Below are 25,080 nucleotides of genomic sequence, written 5' to 3' on the forward strand. Positions count from 1 at the left end.
CATGATAAAGCACAGCATAATTCAGAACAGCACAGCACAGCTCAGAACAGCACAGCTCAGAACAGCACAGCTCAGAACAGCACAGCTCAGAACAGCACAGCTCAGAACAGCACAGCTCAGAACAGCACAGCTCAGAACAGCACAGTTCAGAACAGCACAGCTCAGAACAGCACAGCTCAGAACAGCACAGCTCAGAACAGCACAGCTCAGAACAGCACAGCTCAGAACAGCACAGTTCAGAACAGCACAGCTCAGAACAGCACAGCTCAGAACAGCACAGCACAGCTCAAAAAATCCTAGTTCAGAACAGCACAGCTCAGAACAGCACAGCTCAGAACAGCACAGTTCAGAACAGCACAGTTCAGAACAGCACAGCTCAGAACAGCACAGCTCAGAACAGCACAGCTCAGAACAGCACAGTTCAGAACAGCACAGTTCAGAACAGCACAGTTCAGAAAAGCACAGCTCAGAACAGCACAGTTCAGAACAGCACAGTTCAGAACAGCACAGCTCAGAACAGCACAGCTCAGAACAGCACAGCACAGCTCAAAAAATCCTAGTTCAGAACAGCACAGTTCAGAACAGCCCAGCCCAGTTCAGAACAGCCCAGCCCAGTTCAGAACAGCCCAGCCCAGTTCAGAACAGCCCAGCCCAGTTCAGAACATCCCAGTTCAGAACATCCCAGTTCAGAACATCCCAGTTCAGAACATTCCAGTTCAGAACAGCCTTTCAGAACAGCCTTTCAGAACAGCCCAGTTCAGAACATCCCAGTTCAGAACAGCCCAGTTCAGAACATCCCAGTTCAGAACATCCCAGGTCAGAACAGCCCAGGTCAGAACAGCCCAGTTCAGAACAGCCCAGGTCAGAACAGCCCAGTTCAGAACAGCCCAGTTCAGAACAGCACAGTTCAGAACAGCCCAGTTCAGAACAGCCCAGTTCAGAACAGCCCAGTTCAGAACAGCACAGTTCAGAACAGCCCAGTTCAGAACATCCCAGTTCAGAACAGCACAGAACAGCACAGTTCAGAACAGCACAGTTCAGAACAGCACAGAACAGCCCAGTTCAGAACATCCCAGTTCAGAACAGCACAGAACAGCCCAGTTCAGAACATCCCAGTTCAGAACAGCACAGAACAGCCCAGTTCAGAACATCCCAGTTCAGAACAGCACAGAACAGCACAGTTCAGAACAGCACAGTTCAGAACATCCCAGTTCAGAACAGCACAGAACAGCACAGTTCAGAACAGCACAGTTCAGAACAGCCCAGTTCAGAACAGCCCAGCTCAGAACAGCCCAGTTCAGAACAGCCCAGTTCAGAACAGCCCAGTTCAGAACAGCCCAGTTCAGAACAGCCCAGTTCAGAACAGCCCAGTTCAGAACAGCATGCTGCTATCCTCAGTCCTGTTCCTCCATATGTTTGTTGATGTATTCTTCACTCAGCTAAAACTGCCACTGGGTTATTCGCGGTTCCCTCTAGATCAAATGTACCGTTTATTTGAAGAAATGTCACCTAACAGGTGTATCAGTCAGTCTAAGAACCGTCGTCTTGTCAGGCTTTGAAATTGCCAAGTGCCATGTCATCTGAAACCAGAATTGGAATTTTTCCAAGAAGAACTTCTTGCGGTTCCATTTATCTTGCCCACCTCAACACATCTTTGTTTTAGAATTCAGAGACCTTATCTTTTAACAGAGTCGGTTAAGGCAATGTCTTATTGATGGACTTTGCCAGTCTGGCTATATTCCGATGTATTTCTTTCCAATAACTTTTTAGGTTTGGATGTCTGTTTGTGATTCAAGGGCCGTATAGCAGATGGGCTCTGTGAAACTCACTCGTCAGCCTGAAGTATCTCCACTTGCGCTGCCGAATAGCTAGCTTTTCAGTGTGCTGACTAGGCAAGATGCTTCAGAAGGGCAGTCACCTGTGTTAGCAAGGCAGAGGTCCTTCATTCCAGCCTCGGTATGAGCCGAATCAGGAGGAAGTGGTACTCGGGAAGCAAGCAGTGCTACGTTTCCCTCCAATAAACATCAGAATGTGAAATAATGCCTGGTGCCAAAAGATCCAGACAACATCAAGCTTCTCTGAATGTAAACGTTGGTGTGCGGCTCCCTCCAGCCCTAACTCTGGGGTGCACAGGGCAGTGGAATTAGCATTCCCGAGCACTCGGCCGCCATGTCCTGGCAGTAACAGATTGATTAAAACACTGAGACCAAGCTCGCTTGTCTGGGAAGGCTTCTGAGAGCCGTTCCATCCATGCTGTTAAATTATGGATCCACTGTGCATACGAACGATACCCAGTCAGTCAGCGCCTCAATATGCGTTTCCCCTCTCCAGCATTACCATGGAGAAATCCATGAGGATGTGTGTCTCTCAGTGTTTTGTGTTCCAATACATATTCGGTCGGAGTATGTCTCTTTGAGTTCATTCAGTTGGCTCTGTGGCCACTGAATGTGTTATGCCACCCACTCTGCAAGACACTCTTCCTGCCAGTCAAATTACATCTACAACAACCGCTACCCACCTAATGATGTCAAATGATCATCTTCTCCTCTACCTCTGTCTTGCCTAGAGGCTTTGTGCTGTGTTATGAACTTGTGAGCTAGTAGAGGTTTTTATCATGCTAGCTCCTCTGAGTGGCGCAGTGCATCAAACCGGAAACTCAGAGAAGGAAACAACATTTGGACGTTTTCTCTCCCCTCCACCACATCCTGCTGGAGCAGTGGAGGAGCCCGCAGCGCTATCCTGTCAAGACTTTGAAGTGTGGTGTTGCTAAGTACTATGAACATAAAGAAACACTAAAAGGAGGTTTCTCGATTCTGGTTTTCGCTAGCACTCACTGCTGTGTTTACCTGTGGGCTTTTTTAGATGCTTGTGTCGTCGTATTTTGGCGGGGAAAGAAGTACAACTCTAAAAGTTCGTGGGGAGAGCTTTGAACACGGAGGCTCTTTTATTTCCTGCTCAGCTGAGGATCAAGGTGCTTTTCTTGCTGTTTGACGCTTGTTGCGTGCTCTTTTGTTTTTGAAGTTGCTGTTACTCTCGGGTTAATTTGTGTGAGCGGTCGTGTTCTATGTGGAAGTTGACAGTCAGATACAACTTCACACACACACACAAAGACACACACACACACACACTTTACCTAATGAGAAAAACAATAGTGGTATGCAATCACAATTTGAGTTAAAAGAGCGTTGTAGTCTTTATTAGTGTATGTTGTGGTTAAGACAATAGGCTTTGTTTAGTCATTGTGATGAATTAATATCTGTAAAGCCTGTGTAAACAGCTTTCAATAAGGGTATTGCTCTCGATCTTTCATCGTTTGACCACTGGTCCCTTATCTTCCTTTTCTGCCCTGTGACTGTCGGGGACTGTCCCATTGGTTTCTGCCTTGACAGAACATGTCAGGGATATATTGGTTGTGGAGTTCTCTACTGCGCACATGTGTGTCCTGAATGAGCATTGATTCAGTCTTTCATATATGTTCTCAACAGGCTGTTCACATAGCTCATTCCTCAATGGTTTTCTCTGAGGTTTGTGATCATTTCTCTCTCTCCCGCTCTCTCTCTTCTCTTCTCTATAGATGGTGGCTTCTGATGGAGTTCAGGAGAGTACTCCAGTGACCATTAATATCACAGTGATCGATGCCAATGACAACACACCGACCTTCCCCAACGCCTCCTACAGTGTCAATGTTTACACAGATATGCAGCCTGGGGAAACAATATTGCAGGTAATCAATATGCCATACTCACTCGCTGTTTTCCCAAACCATCCACTTACTTAGAGTAATAGCATTAGTAAACCTGGAGTTATTGTGGTAGCAGACTGTTTGGTTCAGCTCTCAGCAGGCTGCTGCCATAGGCTGTTCCCCTCTGGGCGTTGGGAGGATTGTGGGTCATTTGTTAGAACCCCTGTTTTCGCAGTCGGATCATGAGCCCAGTCCAGTCAGTCACTCTGATACTTAAAGGAAACAAAAGACTGCCAGAAAAGGTCAAATTTAGGCAGTTTAATCTCTGTTTTCCCATCGGAAGACTTCCTCTCATAGCAAGCCCGGTTAGGCTGGTTAGGCTTCAGGAACACGTTAGTAATGGCAGTTATGAGTTAACTCTGTCAGTTGAATGACTGTTGATGAGGTCCTTGTGACTGTATTGTCTCATTAGTCAGTCATCTTTGAGTTACGGTATGTAAAGTCTCAGAATGACGTATGGGGAGAATAACACTTTACATGCTCTTAGTCACACACTGTAGGGTTCTGCTACGTAAACACATGAATGTTTAGAGATTTATATCAAAGTCTAACCACTTTTCTACACGTTGAATATGCAGTATGTTATAATTGGATTATGCGAATGTTAAAAGGTATTTATGCATTTGATTATGATATCAGTTTCTACTTCCTTATTTCAAAATCACTGACTGTATTTGCCATAAATGTTTAATAATCCCCCAACGCAAGATATTTAATTATGCATTTGATATGTGTAGAATATATCAGCGAGGAATCAAACATTTCCGTATTCCTTGAAATGTGGGGAAAATATTGGGATAGATGGCCTTCCCCTAGTGAAGTCCCTGGGCTTAGGACACCAGAGGACACTGTCGAGTGAGAGACTTCCTCTCTTGTCTCCCTTTCAGCTGACGGCTCTGGATGCTGACGGGGGTCCCAATGGGCTTGTGACCTACAAGATCCTGGCGGGGGATCAAGGACACTTCATCATCAATAACCGCTCGGGAGTGATCACCGTGGTGCCTGGCGTCTCCCTGGCCGTGGGACGTTCCTACACGCTGACCGTGAAGGCTGTGGATAACGGTCCGGGGTCCCAGAGGAGGTGAGGCTAATAGGAAGCCCCAGGGATCCCCGAGGGGTGGGAGGCTGGAGGGGAGGATGGGTAGGGCTGGGGGGTGGGGAGCCCCGAGGGGTGGGAGGCTGAAGGGGAGGATGGGTAGGGCTGGGGGGTGGGGAGCCCCGATGGGTGGGAGGCTGAAGGGGAGGATGGGTGGGGAGACCGAGCAGGGGAGCTTGAGGATGGAAAGGCGGAGTAGGGTGTTGGAGGCTGGGAACTGGCGTGGCCAGTAAAGGCTGAGAGCCGCAGAGGACAAGTCACTTTCCACTCCGACTGCAGCAGTCACAGACTCGCTTCCTTTCTCTCTCTTTCGGCTCTTTCTCTCCCCCCTCTCTCTCCCTCTTTCTGTCTCGCTCTCTCTCTCTCTCTCTCTCTCTCTCTCTCTCTCTCTCTCTCTCTCTCTCTGTTAAATCTATAGTGTTCTGCAGGGTAGCACATTATGCTAGGGAAATATCCCTGGAACAGTGTGCCGGTAGATGTTACTCGCAGGACTGGCCCATCTGACACCCAAAGCGGAAACTAGAGGCTTTTCATAATGATTTGCAATGCCTACCCTCCAACCCAATTCAATCTGTGTTGCCTTTTTGCCCTCTGTAAAGCTTGGTGGCCACAGGATCAATATAGCTCAACAGGCTGAAATATAAAGAGAAATGTAGTGAATTTGGCAGTGACTATTGGCTCAGTTCTATCTGAAGAGGAAATGTGAGGGCTGGGGGGTCTCTTTGGCAGCAGTTTTGGGAATTTTGTCTTTCATCGAACATGCCAGGTAAAAGTTTTGCCGCACAAAGATCCTTGTAAGCCTTTGTCTTGAGTCAAGGACAAACACGCAAGATAAGACTGTGATTATTAGGGGTGTGAATACGTATGTGAATACGTATCCAACGACTGGGAACCATGTAATAATCTGGGGCCTCGTTTATCAATCATGCGTAGGAACAAATCAGTGCGTAAACCATGTGTGGGATCATTTCCACGCAAAGTGTGATATTTATCAATATGAACGTTGTGTCACGCCCTGGCCTTAGTATTCTTTGTTTTCTTTATTATTTTTAGTTAGGTCAGGGTGTGACATGGGTAATGTTTGTGTTTTGTCGGTTTTGGGTGATTATATGGTAAAGGGGGTGTTGGGTGTAGTGTATGGGTTTGTGTTGAGTGCATGTGTCTAGCTGTGTCTATGTTGGTGTAGTTGTCTAGGAGAGTCTATGGTTGCCTGAATGGGTTCCCAATTAGAGACAGCTGATTTCTGTTGTCTCTGATTGGGAGCCATATTTAGGGTAGCCATAGGCTTTCGTTTGATGTGGGTAATTGTCTATGTCTGAACGTTTGTAGCCTGTGTATGTGCACAACGTTTATTAGCTTCACGGTCGTTTTATTGTTTTTGTTAGTGTGTAAGTGTTTTTGTTTCGTTTTGCCTTCGTATTCATTAAAAGGAATATGGCTTATTTTCCTACTGCTGCGTTTTGGTCCGTCAATCCTCCACACGATCGTGACACGTTGGCTTGAGAGTGTGCGTACATTTACGCACAGCCATGACCATGAGTACGCACAGTGCCAAGCAGTGGAATAAGGAAACTGCTTGTCAAGCGTAGAATAGAGAAAATATATGTTGAAATTATGAGAGTAATAATTCAAGCATTTTTAGATTTCATTGTATTTCCATTGTGAATTCATGCAACACATCTTGACAGGCATATACTTCTATCACATCGGTAAATATGCTATGAGAATAATCCATACAAAGTACAGTCATTTGTTAAATTAGAGGCACATATGAAAGTGAAACCATTGTTGGAATACTATAAAAGACTGAGATAATGGGAAAGGGAATGAGAGATCTTGCTCTGCTGGAAGTTTTGTCACACGCTGCATTTCGCAGAGAGCACGTCTTTAGAGACAGGTGAGATTTTTTGTTGTTGCATAAATTACAGATTGGCCGTTCAGATATCGTTTCCCAAAACCAATTTTATAGATTATTTGCAAGGATTTAAGAACTACTTTAAAAAGGCTAACACATGCCATTCCGGTGCACATCCAAGTGCTATCCACCCTCGGGTTTTTGACAACGGGCACTTTTCAGCAGGAGCCTGCTGATCGGCATCTCACAGCCCTCGATGAGCCAATGTTTCAAATGCAATCATCAGCAAAACAAACATATAACATTTTGCTATTTGCCTCATGACTCCTACATGCTTTGTTGACTATTCCATTTCTTGTTTATCCAACCGTGGGACAGACTACGTTTGTTCCCACACTCGGGACTCTGACTCTCTATTGGTTACACAGACTCTTGGCCTCCGATTTTATTCTAACCACCTCTCGCCGGCTTTCTATTCATGATACCTGATGAAATTGCTGTACAATATGATATTGTTGCCATCTAATGCACATTCAAATGTCATAAATCAGCACTGCTGAGCTCTCTCTGTCCTCTGCTATGCCTTGATTCTATTACTGCTGATGATATCTGGAAATGTGCACGTACACCCTGGCCCATCTACTATTGCTATCGCCAATTCTGACTTGTTCTCTGATATCTGCTTCACTGATATCTGCTCGCGTAAAAGCCTGGGTTTTCTGCACGCGAGAAGCTTATTACCTAAAATGGATCAATTGAAAGTGTGGGTTCACAGCTCCAATCCAGATGTGTTGGTCATTACTGAGATGTGTTAAGGAAGAGTGTTTTGAATACTGATGTTAACCTTTCTGATTTTAACCTTTTTCGGGCAAGACAGATCTTCCGAAGGTGGGGGAGTGGCAATCTTTACCAATGAACACCTTCAATGCTTGGTTGTTTCCACCAAGTCTGTCCAAGAAACAATTTGATTTGCTGCTTTTAAGCATTACACTTTGTTGACTGTTGCTGGGTGTTATCGTACTCCATCAGCACCGGCCTGTACCCTACCTGCCCTAAGCTCTCTCCTGGCCCTTACACTAAGTCTGAATTTGTCCTGCTTGGTGACCTAAACTGAGACATGCGTAAAATACCTGACCAAGTCCTAAAGCAATGGGACTCCCTAAATCAATTCTCAGATTATTACCAATCCCACAAGGTATGACTCCAAACACCCAGAAAATGCTACTCTCCTCGATGTTATCCTCACAAATAATCCTGATAGGTATCAGTCTGGTGTTTTCTGTAATGACCTTAGTGATAACTGTTTTACAGCCCGTGTTCGTAATTACAGTCCTGATTTGTCATAGATGCTTGCTAAAAAACTTTAATGAGCAAGCCTTCCTTCATGAACTGGCCTCTGTAAATTGGAATAGAATCTGCCTAATCCCCTCTGTTGAAGACACTTGGACCTTCCTTTTTGATATTTTCAGTTGTATTGTTAACAAACACGCCAAATAAAGAAATGAAATGAGAATTAAAAACAGGTTCAACCCCTGGTTAGGCCGTGATCTTGCAGAGTCGTGATCTTGCAGAGTTACTACAACCTCAAGAATTGTATTTGGAGAAAGGCTCGGCACATGCATACTCAGGCTGACTGGCTCTCGTGCAGGCAAATGAGAAAAGTGCACTCAGGCTACAAGGAAGGCCATAGTTGGTTACTTTTTCTCTCTCTGTGGGTCTAACCCCAAGAAGTTCTGGAAAACAGTTAAAGACCTGGAGAATAAACCCTCCTCCTCACAGCTGCCCATCTCCATTAATGTTGATGATGTGGTTGTTACTGACAAGAAGCACATGGCTGAGCTCTTCAATCACTACTTCATTAAGTCAGCATTCCTATTTGACTCAGCCATGCCTCCTTGCCCGTCCAACATTTCCTCATCTCCCACCCCTTGCGACTAGCCCCGATTCTCCTCCCTCTTTTTCCCCTGGCCCGCTACAAAGTTTCTCCCTGCAGACAGTCACTGTGTCTGAGGTGCAAAAGGAGCTCCTTAAACTTGACCTCAAAAAAACATCTGGGTCAGATGGTTTAGACCATTTCTTCTTTAATGTTGCTGCCCCTATCATCACCAAGCCTGTCTCTGACCTTTTTAACCTGTCTCTCCTCTTTGGGGAGGTTCCCATTGCTTGGAAGGCAGCCACAGTGCGTCCTTTATTTAAAGGGGGAGATCAAGCTGATCCTAACTGTTATAGGCCTGTTTCTATTTTGCCCTGTTTATCAAAAGTTTTGGAAAAACTTGTCAATAATCAACTGACTGGCTGTCTTGATGTCTATAGTATTCTCTCTGGTATGCAATCTGGTTTCTGCTCAAGTCACTGCAACCTTTAAGGTCCTCAATGATGTCACCGCCCTTGATTATAAGCAATGTTGTGCTGCTATTTTTATTGACTTGGTCATAGCTTTTGATACAGTAGACCATTCCATTCTTGTGGGGCTGTTAAGGAGTATTGGTGTCTCTGAGAGGTCTTTGGCCTGGTTTGCTAACTACCTCTCAGAGTGCAGTGTATAAAGTCAGAATATCTGTTGTCTCAGCCACTGCCTGTATCCAAGGGAGTACCCCAAAGCTCGATCCTCGGCCCCACGCTCTTCTCTATTTACATCAACAGCATAGCCCAGGCAGTAGGAACCTGTCAGATCTCCCCAAGGAGATGTGGGTGTGGAGTCAGGCGCAGGAGAAACAAGTTCCAAAGAAAAGGGCGTTTTATTTAACTAGCTCAAAAAATACAACAGGAACACCGGACTACAGCAATAGCCACGAAAACCCCACTCAGACACAGTGTAGGGAAAAACACCTGTAAAACATGAGCTAATACAAACCCCACTCAGACACAGTCTAGGGAAACACCTGTAAAACATGAGCTAATACAAACAAAATCCCACTCAGACACAGTCTATGGAAAAACACCTGTAAAACATGAGCTAATACAAACAAAACCCCACTCAGACACAGTCTATGGAAAAACACCTGTAAAACATGAGCTAATACAAACAAAACCCCACTCAGACACAGTGTAGGGAAAAACACCTGTAAAACATGAGCTAATACAAACAAAATCCCACTCAGACACAGTCTAGGGAAAAACACCTGTAAAACATGAGCTAATACAAACAAAACCCCACTCAGACACAGTCTATGGAAAAACACCTGTAAAACATGAGCTAATACAAACAAAATCCCACTCAGACACAGTCTAGGGAAAAACACCTGTAAAACATGAGCTAATACAAACAAAACCCCACTCAGACACAGTCTATGGAAAAACACCTGTAAAACATGAGCTAATACAAACAAAACCCCACTCAGACACAGTCTATGGAAAAACACCTGTAAAACATGAGCTAATACAAACAAAACCCCACTCAGACACAGTCTATGGAAAAACACCTGTAAAACATGAGCTAATACAAACAAAACCCCACTCAGACACAGTCTATGGAAAAACACCTGTAAAACATGAGCTAATAAAAACAAAATCCCACTCAGACACAGTCTATGGAAAAACACCTGTAAAACATGAGCTAATACAAACAAAACCCCACTCAGACACAGTCTATGGAAAAACACCTGTAAAACATGAGCTAATACAAACAAAACCCCACTCAGACACAGTCTATGGAAAAACACCTGTAAAACATGAGCTAATACAAACAAAACCCCACTCAGACACAGTCTATGGAAAAACACCTGTAAAACATGAGCTAATACAAACAAAACCCCACTCAGACACAGTCTATGGAAAAACACCTGTAAAACATGAGCTAATAAAAACAAAATCCCACTCAGACACAGTCTATGGAAAAACACCTGTAAAACATGAGCTAATACAAACAAAACCCCACTCAGACACAGTCTATGGAAAAACACCTGTAAAACATGAGCTAATACAAACAAAACCCCACTCAGACACAGTCTAGGGAAAAACACCTGTAAAACATGAGCTAATACAAACAAAATCCCACTCAGACACAGTCTAGGGAAAAACACCTGTAAAACATGAGCTAATACAAACAAAACCCCACTCAGACGCAGTCTATGGAAAAACACCTGTAAAACATGAGCTAATACAAACAAAATCCCACTCAGACACAGTCTATGGAAAAACACCTGTAAAACATGAGCTAATACAAACAAAACCCCACTCAGACACAGTCTATGGAAAAACACCTGTAAAACATGAGCTAATACAAACAAAACCCAAACTCTCTGACAGTTCCAACGAAAACAATCCCGCACAAAACCCCAAAGGAAATGTCGAATTAAATACCCCCCCTAATTAACCAAAATGAAACCAGGTGAAACACAAAACAGACATAACCAAAAGAAAAGGAAAAGGGATCGGTGGCAGCTAGTAGCCTGGCGACGACGACCGCCGAGCGCCGCCCGAACAGGGAGAGGAGCCACCTTCGGTGGAAGTCGTGACAGAACCTCTCTCATCCATTTATATGCAGATGATACATTCTTAAACTCAGCTGGCCCCTCCCTGGATTGTGTGTTAAACGCTCTACAACAAAGCTTTCTTAGTGTCCAACAAGCTTTCTCTGCCCTTAACCTTGTTCTCAACACCTACAAAACAAAGGTCATGTGGTTTGGTAAGAAGAATGCCCCTCTCCCCACCGGTGTGATTACTACCTCTGAGGGTTTAGAGCTTGAGGTAGTCACCTCATACAAGTACTTGGGAGCATGGCTAGATGGTACACTGTCCTTCTCTCAGCACATATCAAACCTGCAGGCTAAAGTTAAATCTAGACTTGGTTTCCCCTATCGTAATCGCTCCTCTTTCACCCCAGCTGCCAAACTAACCCTGATTCAGATGACCTTCCTACCCATGCTAGAGTACGGAGACATAATTATAGATCGGCAGGTAAGGGTGCTCTCGAGTGGCCAGATGTTCTTTACCATTCGGCCATCAGATTTGCCACCAATGCTCCTTATAGGACACATCACTGCACTCTATACTCCTCTGTAAACTGGTCATCTCTGTATACACGTCACAAGACCCACTGGTTGATGCTTATTTATAAAACCCTCTTAGGCCTCACTCCCCCTATCTGAGATATTAACTGCAGCCCTCATCCTCCACATACAACACCCGTTCTCCCAGTCACATTCTGTTAAAGGTCCCCAAAGCACACACATCCCTGGGTCGCTTGTCTTTTCAGTTCACTGCAGCTATTTTTATTTAAATGTTTTACCTTTTTTTAAGTAGGAAAGTCAGTTAAGAACAAATTCTTATTTTCAATGACGGCCTAGGAACAGTGGGTTATCTCAATGTCTTCATTCAAGGACTCAATCATGGACATTCTTACTGACAGTTGTGGCTGCTTTGTGTGATGTATTGTTGTCTCTACCTTCTTGCCCTTTGTGCTGTTGTCTGTGCCTAACAATGTTTGTACCATGTTTTGTCCTGCTGCCATGTTGTGTTGCTACCATGATGTTGTCATGTTGTGTTGCTACCATGTTGTGTTGCTACCATGATGTTGTCATGTTGTGTTGCTACCATGTTGTGTTGCTACCATGATGTTGTCATGTTGTGTTGCTACCATGATGTTGTCATGTTGTGTTGCTACCATGTTGTGTTGCTACCATGATGTTGTCATGTTGTGTTGCTACCATGATGTTGTCATGTTGTGTTGCTACCATGTTGTGTTGCTACCATGATGTTGTCATGTTGTGTTGCTACCATGTTGTGTTGCTACCATGATGTTGTCATGTTGTGTTGCTACCATGATGTGTTGCTACCATGATGTTGTCATGTTGTGTTGCTACCATGATGTTGTCATGTTGTGTTGCTATCATGTTGTGTTGCTACCATGATGTTGTCATGTTGTGTTGCTATCATGTTGTGTTGCTACCATGATGTTGTCATGTTGTGTTGCTACCATGTTGTGTTGCTACCATGATGTTGTCATGTTGTGTTGCTACCATGATGTTGTCATGTTGTGTTGCTATCATGTTGTGTTGCTACCATGATGTTGTCATGTTGTGTTGCTACCATGATGTTGTCATGTTGTGTTGCTACCATGATGTTGTCATGTTGTGTTGCTACCATGATGTTGTCATGTTGTGTTGCTACCATGTTGTGTTGCTACCATGATGTTGTCATGTTGTGTTGCTACCATGATGTGTTGCTACCATGATGTTGTCATGTTGTGTTGCTACCATGATGTTGTCATGATGTGTTGCTACCATGATGTTGTCATGATGTGTTGCTACCATGATGTTGTCATGATGTGTTGCTACCATGATGTTGTCATGATGTGTTGCTACCATGATGTTGTCATGATGTGTTGCTACCATGATGTTGTCATGTTGTGTTGCTACCATGATGTTGTCATGTTGTGTTGCTACCATGTTGTGTTGCTACCATGATGTTGTCATGTTGTGTTGCTACCATGTTGTGTTGCTACCATGATGTTGTCATGTTGTGTTGCTACCATGATGTTGTCATGTTGTGTTGCTACCATGATGTTGTCATGTTGTGTTGCTACCATGATGTTGTCATGTTGTGTTGCTACCATGATGTTGTCATGTTGTGTTGCTACCATGATGTTGTCATGTTGTGTTGCTACCATGATGTTGTCATGTTGTGTTGCTACCATGATGTTGTCATGTTGTGTTGCTACCATGTTGTGTTGCTACCATGATGTTGTCATGTTGTGTTGCTATCATGTTTTGTTGTCATGTGTTGCTGCCTTGCTATGTTGTTGTCTTAGGTCTCTCTTTATGTAGTGTTGTGTTGTCTCTTTTGTCTCTTTTGTCTCGTGTGTTTTGTCCTATGTATGTATTTATATTTTTATTCCCAGGCCTCCGTCCCCGCAAGAGGCTTTTAACCTTTTGGTAGGCGGTCATTGTAAATAAGAATGTGTTCATAACTGACTTGCCTAGTTAAATAAAGGTTAAATAAAATTTAAATAAATTTTAAAAATCATGCATAAAAGACGCTGCTGAATGTGGTGGCAAGTAGGCCAGTTGGTATACACGACTCGTTCATTCTGCAGAACAGCAATGTTGGCCTATACGCCTACAGGATGGAGCTGGTGAGGATGGATGGCTTATTGGTGAGGATGGATGGCTTATTGGTGAGGATGGATGGCTTATTGGTGAGGATGGATGGCTTATTGGTGAGGATGGATGGCTTATTGGTGAGGATGGATGGCTTATTGGTGAGGATGGATGGCTTATTGGTGAGGATGGATGGCTTATTGGTGAGGATGGATGGCTTATTGGTGAGGATGGATGGCATATTGGTGGGTGTTGCCTCCTCATTTGAAGTATATTTGCCATTGTTAAAGCAGCTTGAATTGCCTTAATGGTCCTCTCTTTGTAGCTATGTTTTTATTTTTACTGGTCAAGCCACAACTGAGCGAGCCAAATAAAAGCTTTTTGTTGTACTCCTTCTCTGACACTATCACCTCTATTTCAGTCTCGGAAAAGTTGTGTTTTTCTTCTTCGATTTTTGGGTTGCGACTTTGTATTTCATGGTATGGCGTTGTGTTTTCCCCACGGGCTCTACTGGGTGATTTTGTTCATATATGGTTAGTTGGGGTTGTTTTGAAATGCAACATAGCCAAAGTTGTGCACGAGCACTGAGGCTGAGAACAATAGGTATTTATCAATGGTTATCTCCTACATGTGTGCGTTTGACGCTCGTATGATTGTTTGATAGATCGCTACTTATATTTACAGGGTTCTGTTTGGAGCATGTCCAGGATCAAAACCGTTTGATTCATGTTTCCAGTGGATTTATGAATAAAGCAGCCAGGATTGCCCCAGTGGAAAAAAGTATTCAAATAACCAGTCTTCAAATAACCAGTCTTCAAATAACCAGTCTTCAAATAACCAGTCTTCAAATAACCAGTCTTAAAAGTCCCTCATATGTCTCTCTAAAATTGACTTGCTGTAATCGTTCAATTATGTTTATTCTGTTCAGGCCCGACTCAGACACTTGGAGCTTAATGTTCTGTACACAACTGTGGTTTCACTGACCAGGGATTCAGTCTGACCAGGGATTCAGTCTGACCAGGGATTCAGTCTCTAGTGAAGTACTATGCCTTGCACAAGGCTAGAGGTGGTTTATTTCAGCTTTTCTAAAACAATCTAAAGTTTTGATGTACTATTGAATTGATTATTTCTATATGCTGCAGGATACAGATTATACCAGATACTGGGAGAGGATGTATCTCAAACTAATTTACAGCTGAAATATGTCACGGGGAAAACAGCGCCACATTTCGCCACTGCACCTTTTGTTATTTATTTAGTTTTGTTGATGGAACGGAGGAGAAGAGCGTCCAGCGCTGTGGTTAAAGAAAGTAGCAGTGCGTATCCCGCTGTTCTATAGCACGTGAGGTCAGAGTGAAAAGAAAAAACGGTGTTTGTTGTTTGAAGCAACTTCTTAATTGTTGTAATATTGCAAACGGACGCACCGACTACGGATTTCAGCTTTAAGTTGGCTAGCCTTAACTCTTGTCCAACCTACGTACAGTACCTCCTAGCTTTTTAATCTACAATCATATAGATTTTCTAGCAAACCCCCCCAACAAACACAAAACAAACGCTGACAACAGAACCCTACATCCCACACAGAAATTCTCATAATGTAAACAAAACCCGCCTACAGTTTCTGTTTTTCAGAAGTGAAGCTCTTTGTGGACAGTTGATGTTGATAAAAGTGCTTTTTTATTGCTAAAATTAAAACCAACACATTTCAGCCCTCAGCCTTCATCAGGGGTTTTTTCATCCAGAATTAATTTCACCCCATCCTTATCTCCCGTCCCAGGAGCTCCATCACCACCGTGTACATTGAGGTGCTCCCCCCCAACAACCAGAGCCCCCCACGCTTTCCCCGCTTTCTCTACAGCCTGGAGGTCAGCGAGGCCATGAGGATCGGAGCCACACTCCTCAGCCTGCAGGTGAGCACCGGGACAAGGCTTCTTCACAATGCCACACTGTTCTGTAGCACACACTGAGCATACTGTACCCTGATCTGTACCCTGTTCTGTAGCACACACTGAGCATACTGTACCCTGATCTGTACCCTGATCTGTAGCAATAGTTTGGTGGCAGCGGTGGGATCTGCTTCAGTATCTTACCTGACTATCATTGTCAGGCTACAAGTGTACTCTATGCAGCTGAATAGCGCCTAAAAATGCCCCCTATTCAGTCTGTATGAGAAGGAATTTAGACAGTTACTAATGTTACAGATTAGTCTGTTGGATGAGGGACTGAGACAGTTACTAATGTTACAGATTAGTCTGTTTGATGAGGGACTGAGACAGTTACTAATGTTACAGATTAGTCTGTTTGATGAGGGACTGAGACAGTTACTAATGTTACAGATTAGTCTGTTTGAGAAGGAACTGAGACAGTTACTAATGTTACAGATTAGTCTGTTTGAGGAGGAACTGAGACAGTTACTAATGTTACAGATTAGTCTGTTTGAGAAGGAACTGAGACAGTTACTAATGTTACAGATTAGTCTGTTTGATGAGGGACTGAGACAGTTACTAATGTTACAGATTAGTCTGTTTGATGAGGGACTGAGACAGTTACTAATGTTACAGATTAGTCTGTTTGAGGAGGGACTGAGACAGTTACTAATGTTACAGATTAGTCTGTTTGATGAGGGACTGAGACAGTTACTAATGTTACAGATTAGTCTGTTTGAGGAGGGACTGAGACAGTTACTAATGTTACAGATTAGTCTGTTTGAGAAGGGATGGGTCAAGCTGTTTATGTAGACCTCTTAGTCTATACACACAAAGAAAATTATGCTTCCTCAAGGGTTCTTTTGGAAGGCTGATGGTTCTATGTGGAACCATAATGGCTCAATGAACACTGAGTTCACCATTTTATTTTTGCTCTTTTAGTGATAACAAAAGTGTAGGGGAGGTGGCTCATTAGAATATTTTGGGGCGTGGTTTGCGCACAGCTCTTTTTGTACAACCGTGAGTGAGAAAAAAAACCCGGTATGGTTCTACAAAAGGCTCTCCAAAAAAACTTTCAGATTGTGAAAGATTCTTTATAGAACCATGCTCCATAAAGGTTCCATAAAGAACCATAAAAAAGGGTTCTATGTAGCCCCAAAAAGGGTTGCAACCATAGCGGAATCCTTTTTTGGTGATATATCTTTTTGAATGGTTCTTTATAGGACCTTAGGAAAGGGTTCTTTATAACACCATACAGGTTCCATTTAGAACCTAATGAGCATGGTCCTTTATAGAACCTTCAAAAAAGGGTTCTATATTGCACCAAATAAAGGTTTTGCTTTGGCAAAAAATGTGTTTACCAAACTATTGTTTGTAATGCGTCAAGTAGAAATGGACTGGATACTGTGTGAAGTAATTTAGTTATTGTGAAATTGGGTTTGACCTCGCCACATTACATTTATGGACTGCGCTATGGATTTAACTTGATGCCTTTTCATTCTGTTGTTTTATTGGAGTCGTTGTGAAAGTAGTGGAATAACGGCAACATGAAGGGGCCTCTCTGTGTTGCTACAGGCAACGGACCGTGAAAGAGACGTCATCACCTACAGCATCCAGAACGGGGATCCCCACCACCTCTTTGAGCTCTCGCAGGTGTACGTGAGCTCATTTTAGTCATCAACTACATTACCTATCATAGTAGCGGATTTATCCATGAAACTAATATAAATAATATTTCTCTGTTACAGAGGAGTCTGTTTGGGGAAATGATAGTGTTTTGCCTGGATAAGTGTCTGGAGCATTTTTCAATACAGATAGTAAACCAAACTGTTCTCTCTGAAACTCTCCACGAGACACTAGGGACTGGAAATGTAGATAATATTCTCCCTAGCATCTTAAATACATAATTAATAAGTAATAAATGAATAAATACCAAAACAATTCTCTCCCTGTTTGAAAACAGTCCACATATCAGATTATACATTAGTAGTCTCGAGGTTACCCCTGTGCCTTGGCTTGGAGTAAATATTTTTTCTTAATTTCAGAGATGAAATTGAAGCCTGCAATAAGATTTGGTGTGATTGTTTATGGAGCACTTTTGTATGGCTAGGGGCGAAGCAACACAGCAAATTCTCGAATGTTAAATCTAACACTGAAAGTGTGTTTTTCAGTACTCTGGATTTCACCAGGTGAGATCCTGAGTGAATATCTTATAATTTAAATTGATATATTTAACACAACAAAAAACATATTTTGAGGGCATAAACTATAAACTTAACAATTAACTCTGTAAATGTTGAATTACCACTCATTTGTGTAAAATAACCCCCAGTGTTGGTATTAATAACCAGAGTTGAACCATAATCACACCCATTATCATATTTACCAGCATGTTCTATTGCAGGTTGATTTTATTATAATCCCTAGGCTATTTTCAGGAGGCATGGTTTATTGGAGGTGTATCTTAGAATAGTTATTTTTTACCACCCATGACAGTAAATGTCAATCCTGTTGATCATATTATAGGGACTTTTCAAAAATGTCCAACGCACCCCCCCCCCAACATCAACATCACCATATGAGAAAATGGTTTCTATGTTTAGTAGTAAAAAATATAGAGGAATTATTTTTAAGTATTTCCAAAAATGTAATTGGTGTGCATTGTGTGATTTTAGCCAATTATGAGTTGGCGTTGCCTACTAATTTGTTAAGCAGGGTGGAGCAGGTGAAGCCAAGTGCAGACTCAGACAAGGAGACAGGGATAAAGTAACCAAGGTGTTTATTGAAAAGCAGGGGGGAGATGGGGTGCAGGCCAGGAGGAGCTCCGGGCGGGTAGCAGGGAACCAGGAACTGAGGCTGGGGCAAGGGGAGTAGGGGCAGGGTAAGCTGGTCCAGAATGGAATCCAAGGAAGCAGTAGAGCGGGGGTCCAGGGCAGGGAACTAGGACTGACAGGGACCAGAGTCAGTGCGGACAGAATGAGCAGAGGCTATAAACTGGCAGTGTGGAAGTGGCAGGGCTGAGTATTTGTAGAGGTTTTGATTATGTAACAGGTTGCAGCTGGTGGGGATCTGCTCTGACTCCAGCACACCTGTCTCCACTCACAAAATCAGATACACCCACACAGAGAGAGGGAGAGAGCATTGGGGAAGTGACCAAATGCCTGCAACCCAGTAGTTGGGTCATCCAAATAACCCAGTATATTTTTGTGTAAGCCCTCAAAATAAAGCCTTATGAAATAACTATTGTATTGTGGTAAGTAATAAAATGTTTGAAAATAAAGGAGAGCCGCACACTCTAGGAGCCCAGATGCAAAAATGTAATGTCCAATGTTTCGACAGGCAAGCTGTCTTCATCAGGGTATAAATGTTAACATATTCACTTAGGCTCTCACATGATGAACTCTATAGGACTGAAAATTGATAAATGTAACAACCATATCTATGTCACTAACAAATCCAGTAATGGGTGGTAACGCTACAATTAACTTGAAAGGCACTCTGGAAAGTATGCAAATAAAGCGTTACACTAAGCAGTGTGTTAATTCAACACTGTTCAGTGTCTATACAGGTCCACACTTTCAGTGTTCATTTGACACGGGGGAATTTGCTGTGAAGCCTAGAGCTATCCCTGTGCTCTCTCTGTTCTCTTTGCTCTCTCAATCTCTCTCTTCCCCCCTCCCTCCCCTCTCTCTCTCTGTTTTCCTCTGCAATAACTAGCACACTGCCATGTAGACATACCTATGTTACCAGAGGTCACTTCAATCATAGCGCCAAACTCACATTGTCATCAAGCCTCTCCTGTTGCAGACTGTCAAGCCCAGGAAATTGCATACACAACAACTATAGCATTTTAATAAGCCCCGCGTCTCATCAATAAAGAGGCAAATTAGAACAGTAGGGCACACGACTGGGGAGTTGGGGAGGGGAATGTGCAAAGGCGATCTGGGCGGAGACTGTCTCTTATGGATAGGAGAGGCCCTAGCTCCCCAGTCCCAGAGCAAAAGAGCTCAAATATATCCCCTTGTAAAGCCCCTAGTAATCGAAACATCCTAATAGATTCACTTGCCTGTCATAACATGTTGTATCCACATCGTCATACTACTGAGGTAAAATGTGCATATTGATCAGGTTCATCAGAAGAAAGCTATTTTCATCCAACTGATATAGTGAAAGGAGTTGATTATTTACAAGACAGTTTTACAAGTGGCTCATTGGATTGCTTTGTATTAGACTTAAAACATCAGAATGTCCAGACTATTACGTGAGCTGTAGAGGTGGTTGAGATCAGAGACCTGCCTGCATCTTGTCGCCAGCTTAGCACCAACAACGGGCAGGCCTTACAGATCATAATCTGTTGAATAGCCTCTTCTCTGTGCGGTCTCTTAGTGGGCTTGAGATGATATCTTCTTTAATGCTCTCCTAGTCATTCAGCACTTCAAAACAACACCCTCGTGAATGATGTTCTCTCCCATGCTTGGTCTGAGCACGCTTGTGTTTCCAGCTGCTAATAATCATGATCTTTCATTTCAGCTTGGCGTTATCATCATCCCGTGATGTTTTAGAATGGGAGGATGTGTGTGCGTGTGTGTGTGTGTGTGTGTCGAAGCAATTCGCTCTATGAATAGCTAATACATATACATGAGAGTTGTGGCGGCAGCAATTGAGATGCCGCTTTGCATTTGTCTATTTAATTTCAGCAGGGTTAAATCAGTCCACAGTGGTCCTCACAGAACCCTTACACCTCTTAAGATGGGTGTAACTGGCCTCTTAGAAGAGGAAGTGCAGGTGTTCTCCTGAATACCGAATTATAAATGACTTCTAATTTCTGACTAATGCGTGTCTAAAATGATTGCTAGCGAGTAACCATTATAAAACTAGAAGTAGAGGGAAAATCGAGATGCGTGACAGTTCCTCAGGTTGCTGTAAATTCCCCTTGAGTTTGGGCCCCATCTCTGGGAGCTGCAGCAGGCAAACAGCCGACAGATGTAAAGCTGACAGCAGAGACTCATCGCATAGATTTAAACACTCAGGGATCAGTGTGTCAGAGGGCTGAAACCACTGCTGTATGCATGCCAAGATTAGCCCACACCAAACTACCTTGAACTGTAAATTCTATACACTCCGTGTTTGTGCTAGGCTAGCTTGCCAAAGTGCCGACGTATAACTGTCCTCTGAGCTTCCATTTTATTCTATTGAGCTGGCTGGTCCACACATAATGCATTTCTGCCCCAGTGTATCAGACGTGCATGTACTTAAATAGCCAGGCTTCTATACCCCCAAGCAAAAAAATTATAATATTTTAAAGAATCTGCTTACACTGACAAGGTTGTGATTTTGGGCACAGTTGAACCCATCACAATTGCGAATAAATAATTTCAGCGGAAATGTTCACATTCCCAGTGTCTGAATACAGTCTTTGTTGTAATAATTTCTGTCTCCTTTACTTCTTCCATGTTGTTGTATGGGTAATGTTTATCTGGACTCAGATAACCTGAAAACGTTTGGCTCAACTGGAAGCAGAGTGAGTGGGAATGTTTCACTAAAGCTGCAAATGGACTGTATTGAACCATGTGAGTGTGTTGGTGAAAAAGAACCCCTGTGTATCTGTCTCTCCTATCTCCAGGTCAGGGCTGTTGGTCCTGAGGAAACCACTGGACAGGGAGACAGAGGATCGCTACACCCTCGTTGTAACTGCCTCAGATGGCCGTCCAGACGGGGTAAGCCTGCCTCAATTGTCCTTCCATCCATCTATTCATTAATCTAAACCTTCATAAATCCTTTCCTTCATCCATCCATGTGTGCTGTCTCATCATCAATACATTTATTGTGTTCATTCGTCTATTCGATCCATTCAGTTCAGTCTATGGCAGGTTGTATACATAGCCCTATTTACTGGCCGAAATCTGTCTTGCCTACTACTTACTAATACTACATACTGTGTACTATTTAGAACGTACTGTTTAGTAAAATGATTGCCGTAAGCAACAAATATCAACATACTAGACTCCCCAATACTGAGAATGTATAATCTATTACTAGACTCCCCAATACTGAGAATGTATAATCTAATACTAGACTCCCCAATACTGAGAATGTATAATCTAATACTAGACTCCCCAATACTGAGAATGTATAATCTAATACTAGACTCCCCTATACTGAGAATGTATAATCTAATACTAGACTCCCCCATACAGAGAATGTATAATCTAATACTAGACTCCCCTATACTGAGAATGTATAATCTAATACTAGACTCTCCCATACTGAGAATGTATAATCTATTACTAGACTCTCCCATACTGAGAACGTATAATCTAATACTAGACTCTACCATACTGAGAATGTATAATCTAATACTAGACTCCTCCATACTGAGAATGTATAATCTAATACTAGACTCTCCCATACTGAGAATGTATAATCTAATACTAGACTCCCCTATACTGAGAATGTATAATCTAATACTAGACTCCTCCATACTGAGAATGTATAATCTAATACTAGACTCCCCCATACTGAGAATGTATAATCTAATACTAGACTCTCCCATACTGAGAATGTATAATCTAATACTAGACTCTCCCATACTGAGAATGTATAATCTAATACTAGACTCCCCAATACTGAGAATGTATAATCTAATACTAGACTCCCCAATACTGAGAATGTATAATCTAATACTAGACTCCCCCATACAGAGAATGCATAATCTAATACTAGACTCTCCCATACTGAGAATGTATCATCTAATACTAGACTCCCCAATACTGAGAATGTATAATCTAATACTAGACTCCCCCATACAGAGAATGCATAATCTAATACTAGACTCTCCCATACTGAGAATGTATAATCTAATACTAGACTCCCCAATACTGTGTAAGGGCTGTTGTCCTCCTCTTCCTCGGACGAGGAGAGGAGAGAAGGATCAGTGGACCAATACGCAGCATTAGGGAAATAAGCCATCTCTTTATTTGGAACGACGGCAACACGAAAACAAAACACTTACAAAATTACAAAACAAGAAAACGACGTAGACGAAAACCTGAACATGAACTTACATAACTAAAACGTAAAACTCACGGACAGGAACAGACTACATCAAAACGAACGAACAGCCAAACAGTCCCGTATGGTACATACATCGACGACACAGGAGACAATCACCCACAAACAAACAGTGAGAACACCCTACCTAAATATGACTCTCAATTAGAGGAAAACGCAAAACACCTGCCTCTAATTAAGAGCCATACCAGGCAACCCAAAACCAACATAGAAACAGAAAACATAGACTGCCCACCCAAAACTCACGCCCTGACCATATACACATACAAAAACAACATAAAACAGGTCAGGAACGTTACAGAACCCCCCCCCTCAAGGTGCGAACGCCGGGCGCACCAGCACAAAGTCCAGCGAAGGGGCTGGGTGGGCAGTTGACCACGGTGGTGGCTCAGGCTCCGGACGCTGTCCCCACACCACCATAGTCACTCCCCGCTTCTGTCTACCCCTCCCAATGACCACCCTCCAACTAAAACCCCCTAAATGAACGGCCAGCACCGGGACAAGGGGCAGCACCGGGACAAGGGGCAGCACCGGGACAAGGGGCAGCACCGGGACAAGGGGCAGCACCGGGACAAGGGGCAGCACCGGGACAAGGGGCAGCACCGGGACAAGGGGCAGCACCGGGACAAGGGGCAGCACCGGGACAAGGGGCAGGTCCCGGCTGAGATACTCAGGCAGATCCTGACTGAACGGCTCTCGACGCTCATGGCTGGCTGACGGCTCTCGACGCTCATGGCTGGCTGACGGCTCTCGACGCTCATGGCTGGCTGACGGCTCTCGACGCTCATGGCTGGCTGACGGCTCTCGACGCTCATGGCAGGCTGACGGCTCTCGACGCTCATGGCAGGCTGACGGCTCTCGACGCTCATGGCAGGCTGACGGCTCTCGACGCTCATGGCAGGCTGACGGCTCTCGACGCTCATGGCCGGCTGACGGCTCTCGACGCTCATGGCAGGCTGACGGCTCTCGACGCTCATGGCCGGCTGACGGCTCTCGACGCTCATGGCTGGCTGACGGCTCTCGACGCTCATGGCTCTCTGACGGCTCTCGACGCTCATGGCTCTCTGACGGCTCTGGCAGATCCTGTCTGGTTGGCGGCTCTGGCAGATCCTGTCTGGTTGGCGGCTCTGGCAGATCCTGTCTGGCTGGCGGCTCTGGCAGATCCTGTCTGGCGGGCGGCTCTAGCGGCTCCTGTCTGGCGGGCGGCTCTAGCGGCTCCTGTCTGGCGGGCGGCTCTAGCGGCTCCTGTCTGGCAGACGGCTCTGTAGGCTCATGGCAGACGGGCGGCTTTGCAGGCTCATTGCAGACGGATGGCTCAGACGGCGCTGGGGAGACGGATGGCTCAGACGGCGCTGGGGAGACGGATGGCTCAGACGGCGCTGGGGAGACGGATGGCTCAGATGGCGCTGGTGAGACGGATGGCTCTGGCCGGATAAGGCACACTGTAGACCTGGTGCGTGGTGCCGGAACTGGAGGCACCGGGCTAAGGATAAGCACCTTCCTACTAGTGCGGGGAGCAGGGACAGGGCACACTGTACTCTCAAAGCCCACTCTATACCTGATGCGAGGTACCGGCACTGGTGACACCGGGCTGAGGACAAGCACATCAGGATTAGTAGGGGGAGAAGATACAGTGTGTACAGGGCTCTGGAGACGCACAGGAGGCTTAGTGCGTGGTGCCGGAACTGGAGGCACCGAACTGGATACACGCACTACAGGGAGAGTGCGTGGAGGAGGAACAGGGCTCAGGAGACGCACTGGTAGCCTAGTGCGTAGTGTAGGCACTGTAGGTACTAGGCTTGGGCGGGGAGGTGGCGCCGGAAATACCGGACCCTGGAGGCTTACTGGCACTCTTGAGCATTGAGCCTGCCCAACCTTACCTGGTTGAATGCTCCCGGTCGCCCGACCAGTGCGGGGAGGTGGAATAACCCGCACCGGCCTATGTAGGCGAACCGGGGAAACCATGCGTAAGGCAGGTGCCATGTATGCCGGCCCGAGGAGACGCACTGGAGACCAGACGCGTTGAGCCGGCCTCATGACACCTGGCTCAATACCCAATCTAGCCTTGCCAGTGCGGGGAGGTGGAATAACCCGCACTGGGCTATGCACTCGTACAGGAGACACTGTGCGCTCTACTGCGTAACACGGCGCCTGCCCGTACTCCCGCTCTCCACGGTAAGCCTGAGAAGTGGGCGCAGGTCTCCTACCTGCCCTCGGCCCACTACCTCTAACCCCCCCCCCCAAGAAATTTTTGGGTGTTACTCACGGGCTTTTTGGGCTTCCGTGCCAGACGCGTTCCCTCATAACTCCGGTTCCTCTCTCCGGTAGCCTCTGCTCTCCTCAGTGCCTCC

At 44.6% G+C, this 25,080-nt stretch overlaps 1 protein-coding gene across 3 annotated transcripts in view; it reads left to right on the forward strand.

The window, feature by feature from the left end:
• The window catches only part of LOC129827384 (protocadherin-15-like), a 315,230-nt gene that overhangs the window by 167,584 nt on the left and 122,566 nt on the right, over positions 1-25,080 (forward strand). For all 3 annotated transcript variants that reach the window (XM_055888298.1, XM_055888368.1, XM_055888212.1), the window contains exons 14-18: positions 3,575-3,724; positions 4,630-4,823; positions 15,511-15,643; positions 17,234-17,313; positions 21,282-21,375. In XM_055888298.1, coding sequence (XP_055744273.1) covers positions 3,575-3,724; positions 4,630-4,823; positions 15,511-15,643; positions 17,234-17,313; positions 21,282-21,375 — 651 coding nt within the window. The remainder of the gene's footprint in view (positions 1-3,574; positions 3,725-4,629; positions 4,824-15,510; positions 15,644-17,233; positions 17,314-21,281; positions 21,376-25,080) is intronic.

This window comes from Salvelinus fontinalis, chromosome 1 (genome assembly GCF_029448725.1).
Source record: "Salvelinus fontinalis isolate EN_2023a chromosome 1, ASM2944872v1, whole genome shotgun sequence".
NCBI lineage: Eukaryota > Metazoa > Chordata > Actinopteri > Salmoniformes > Salmonidae > Salvelinus > Salvelinus fontinalis.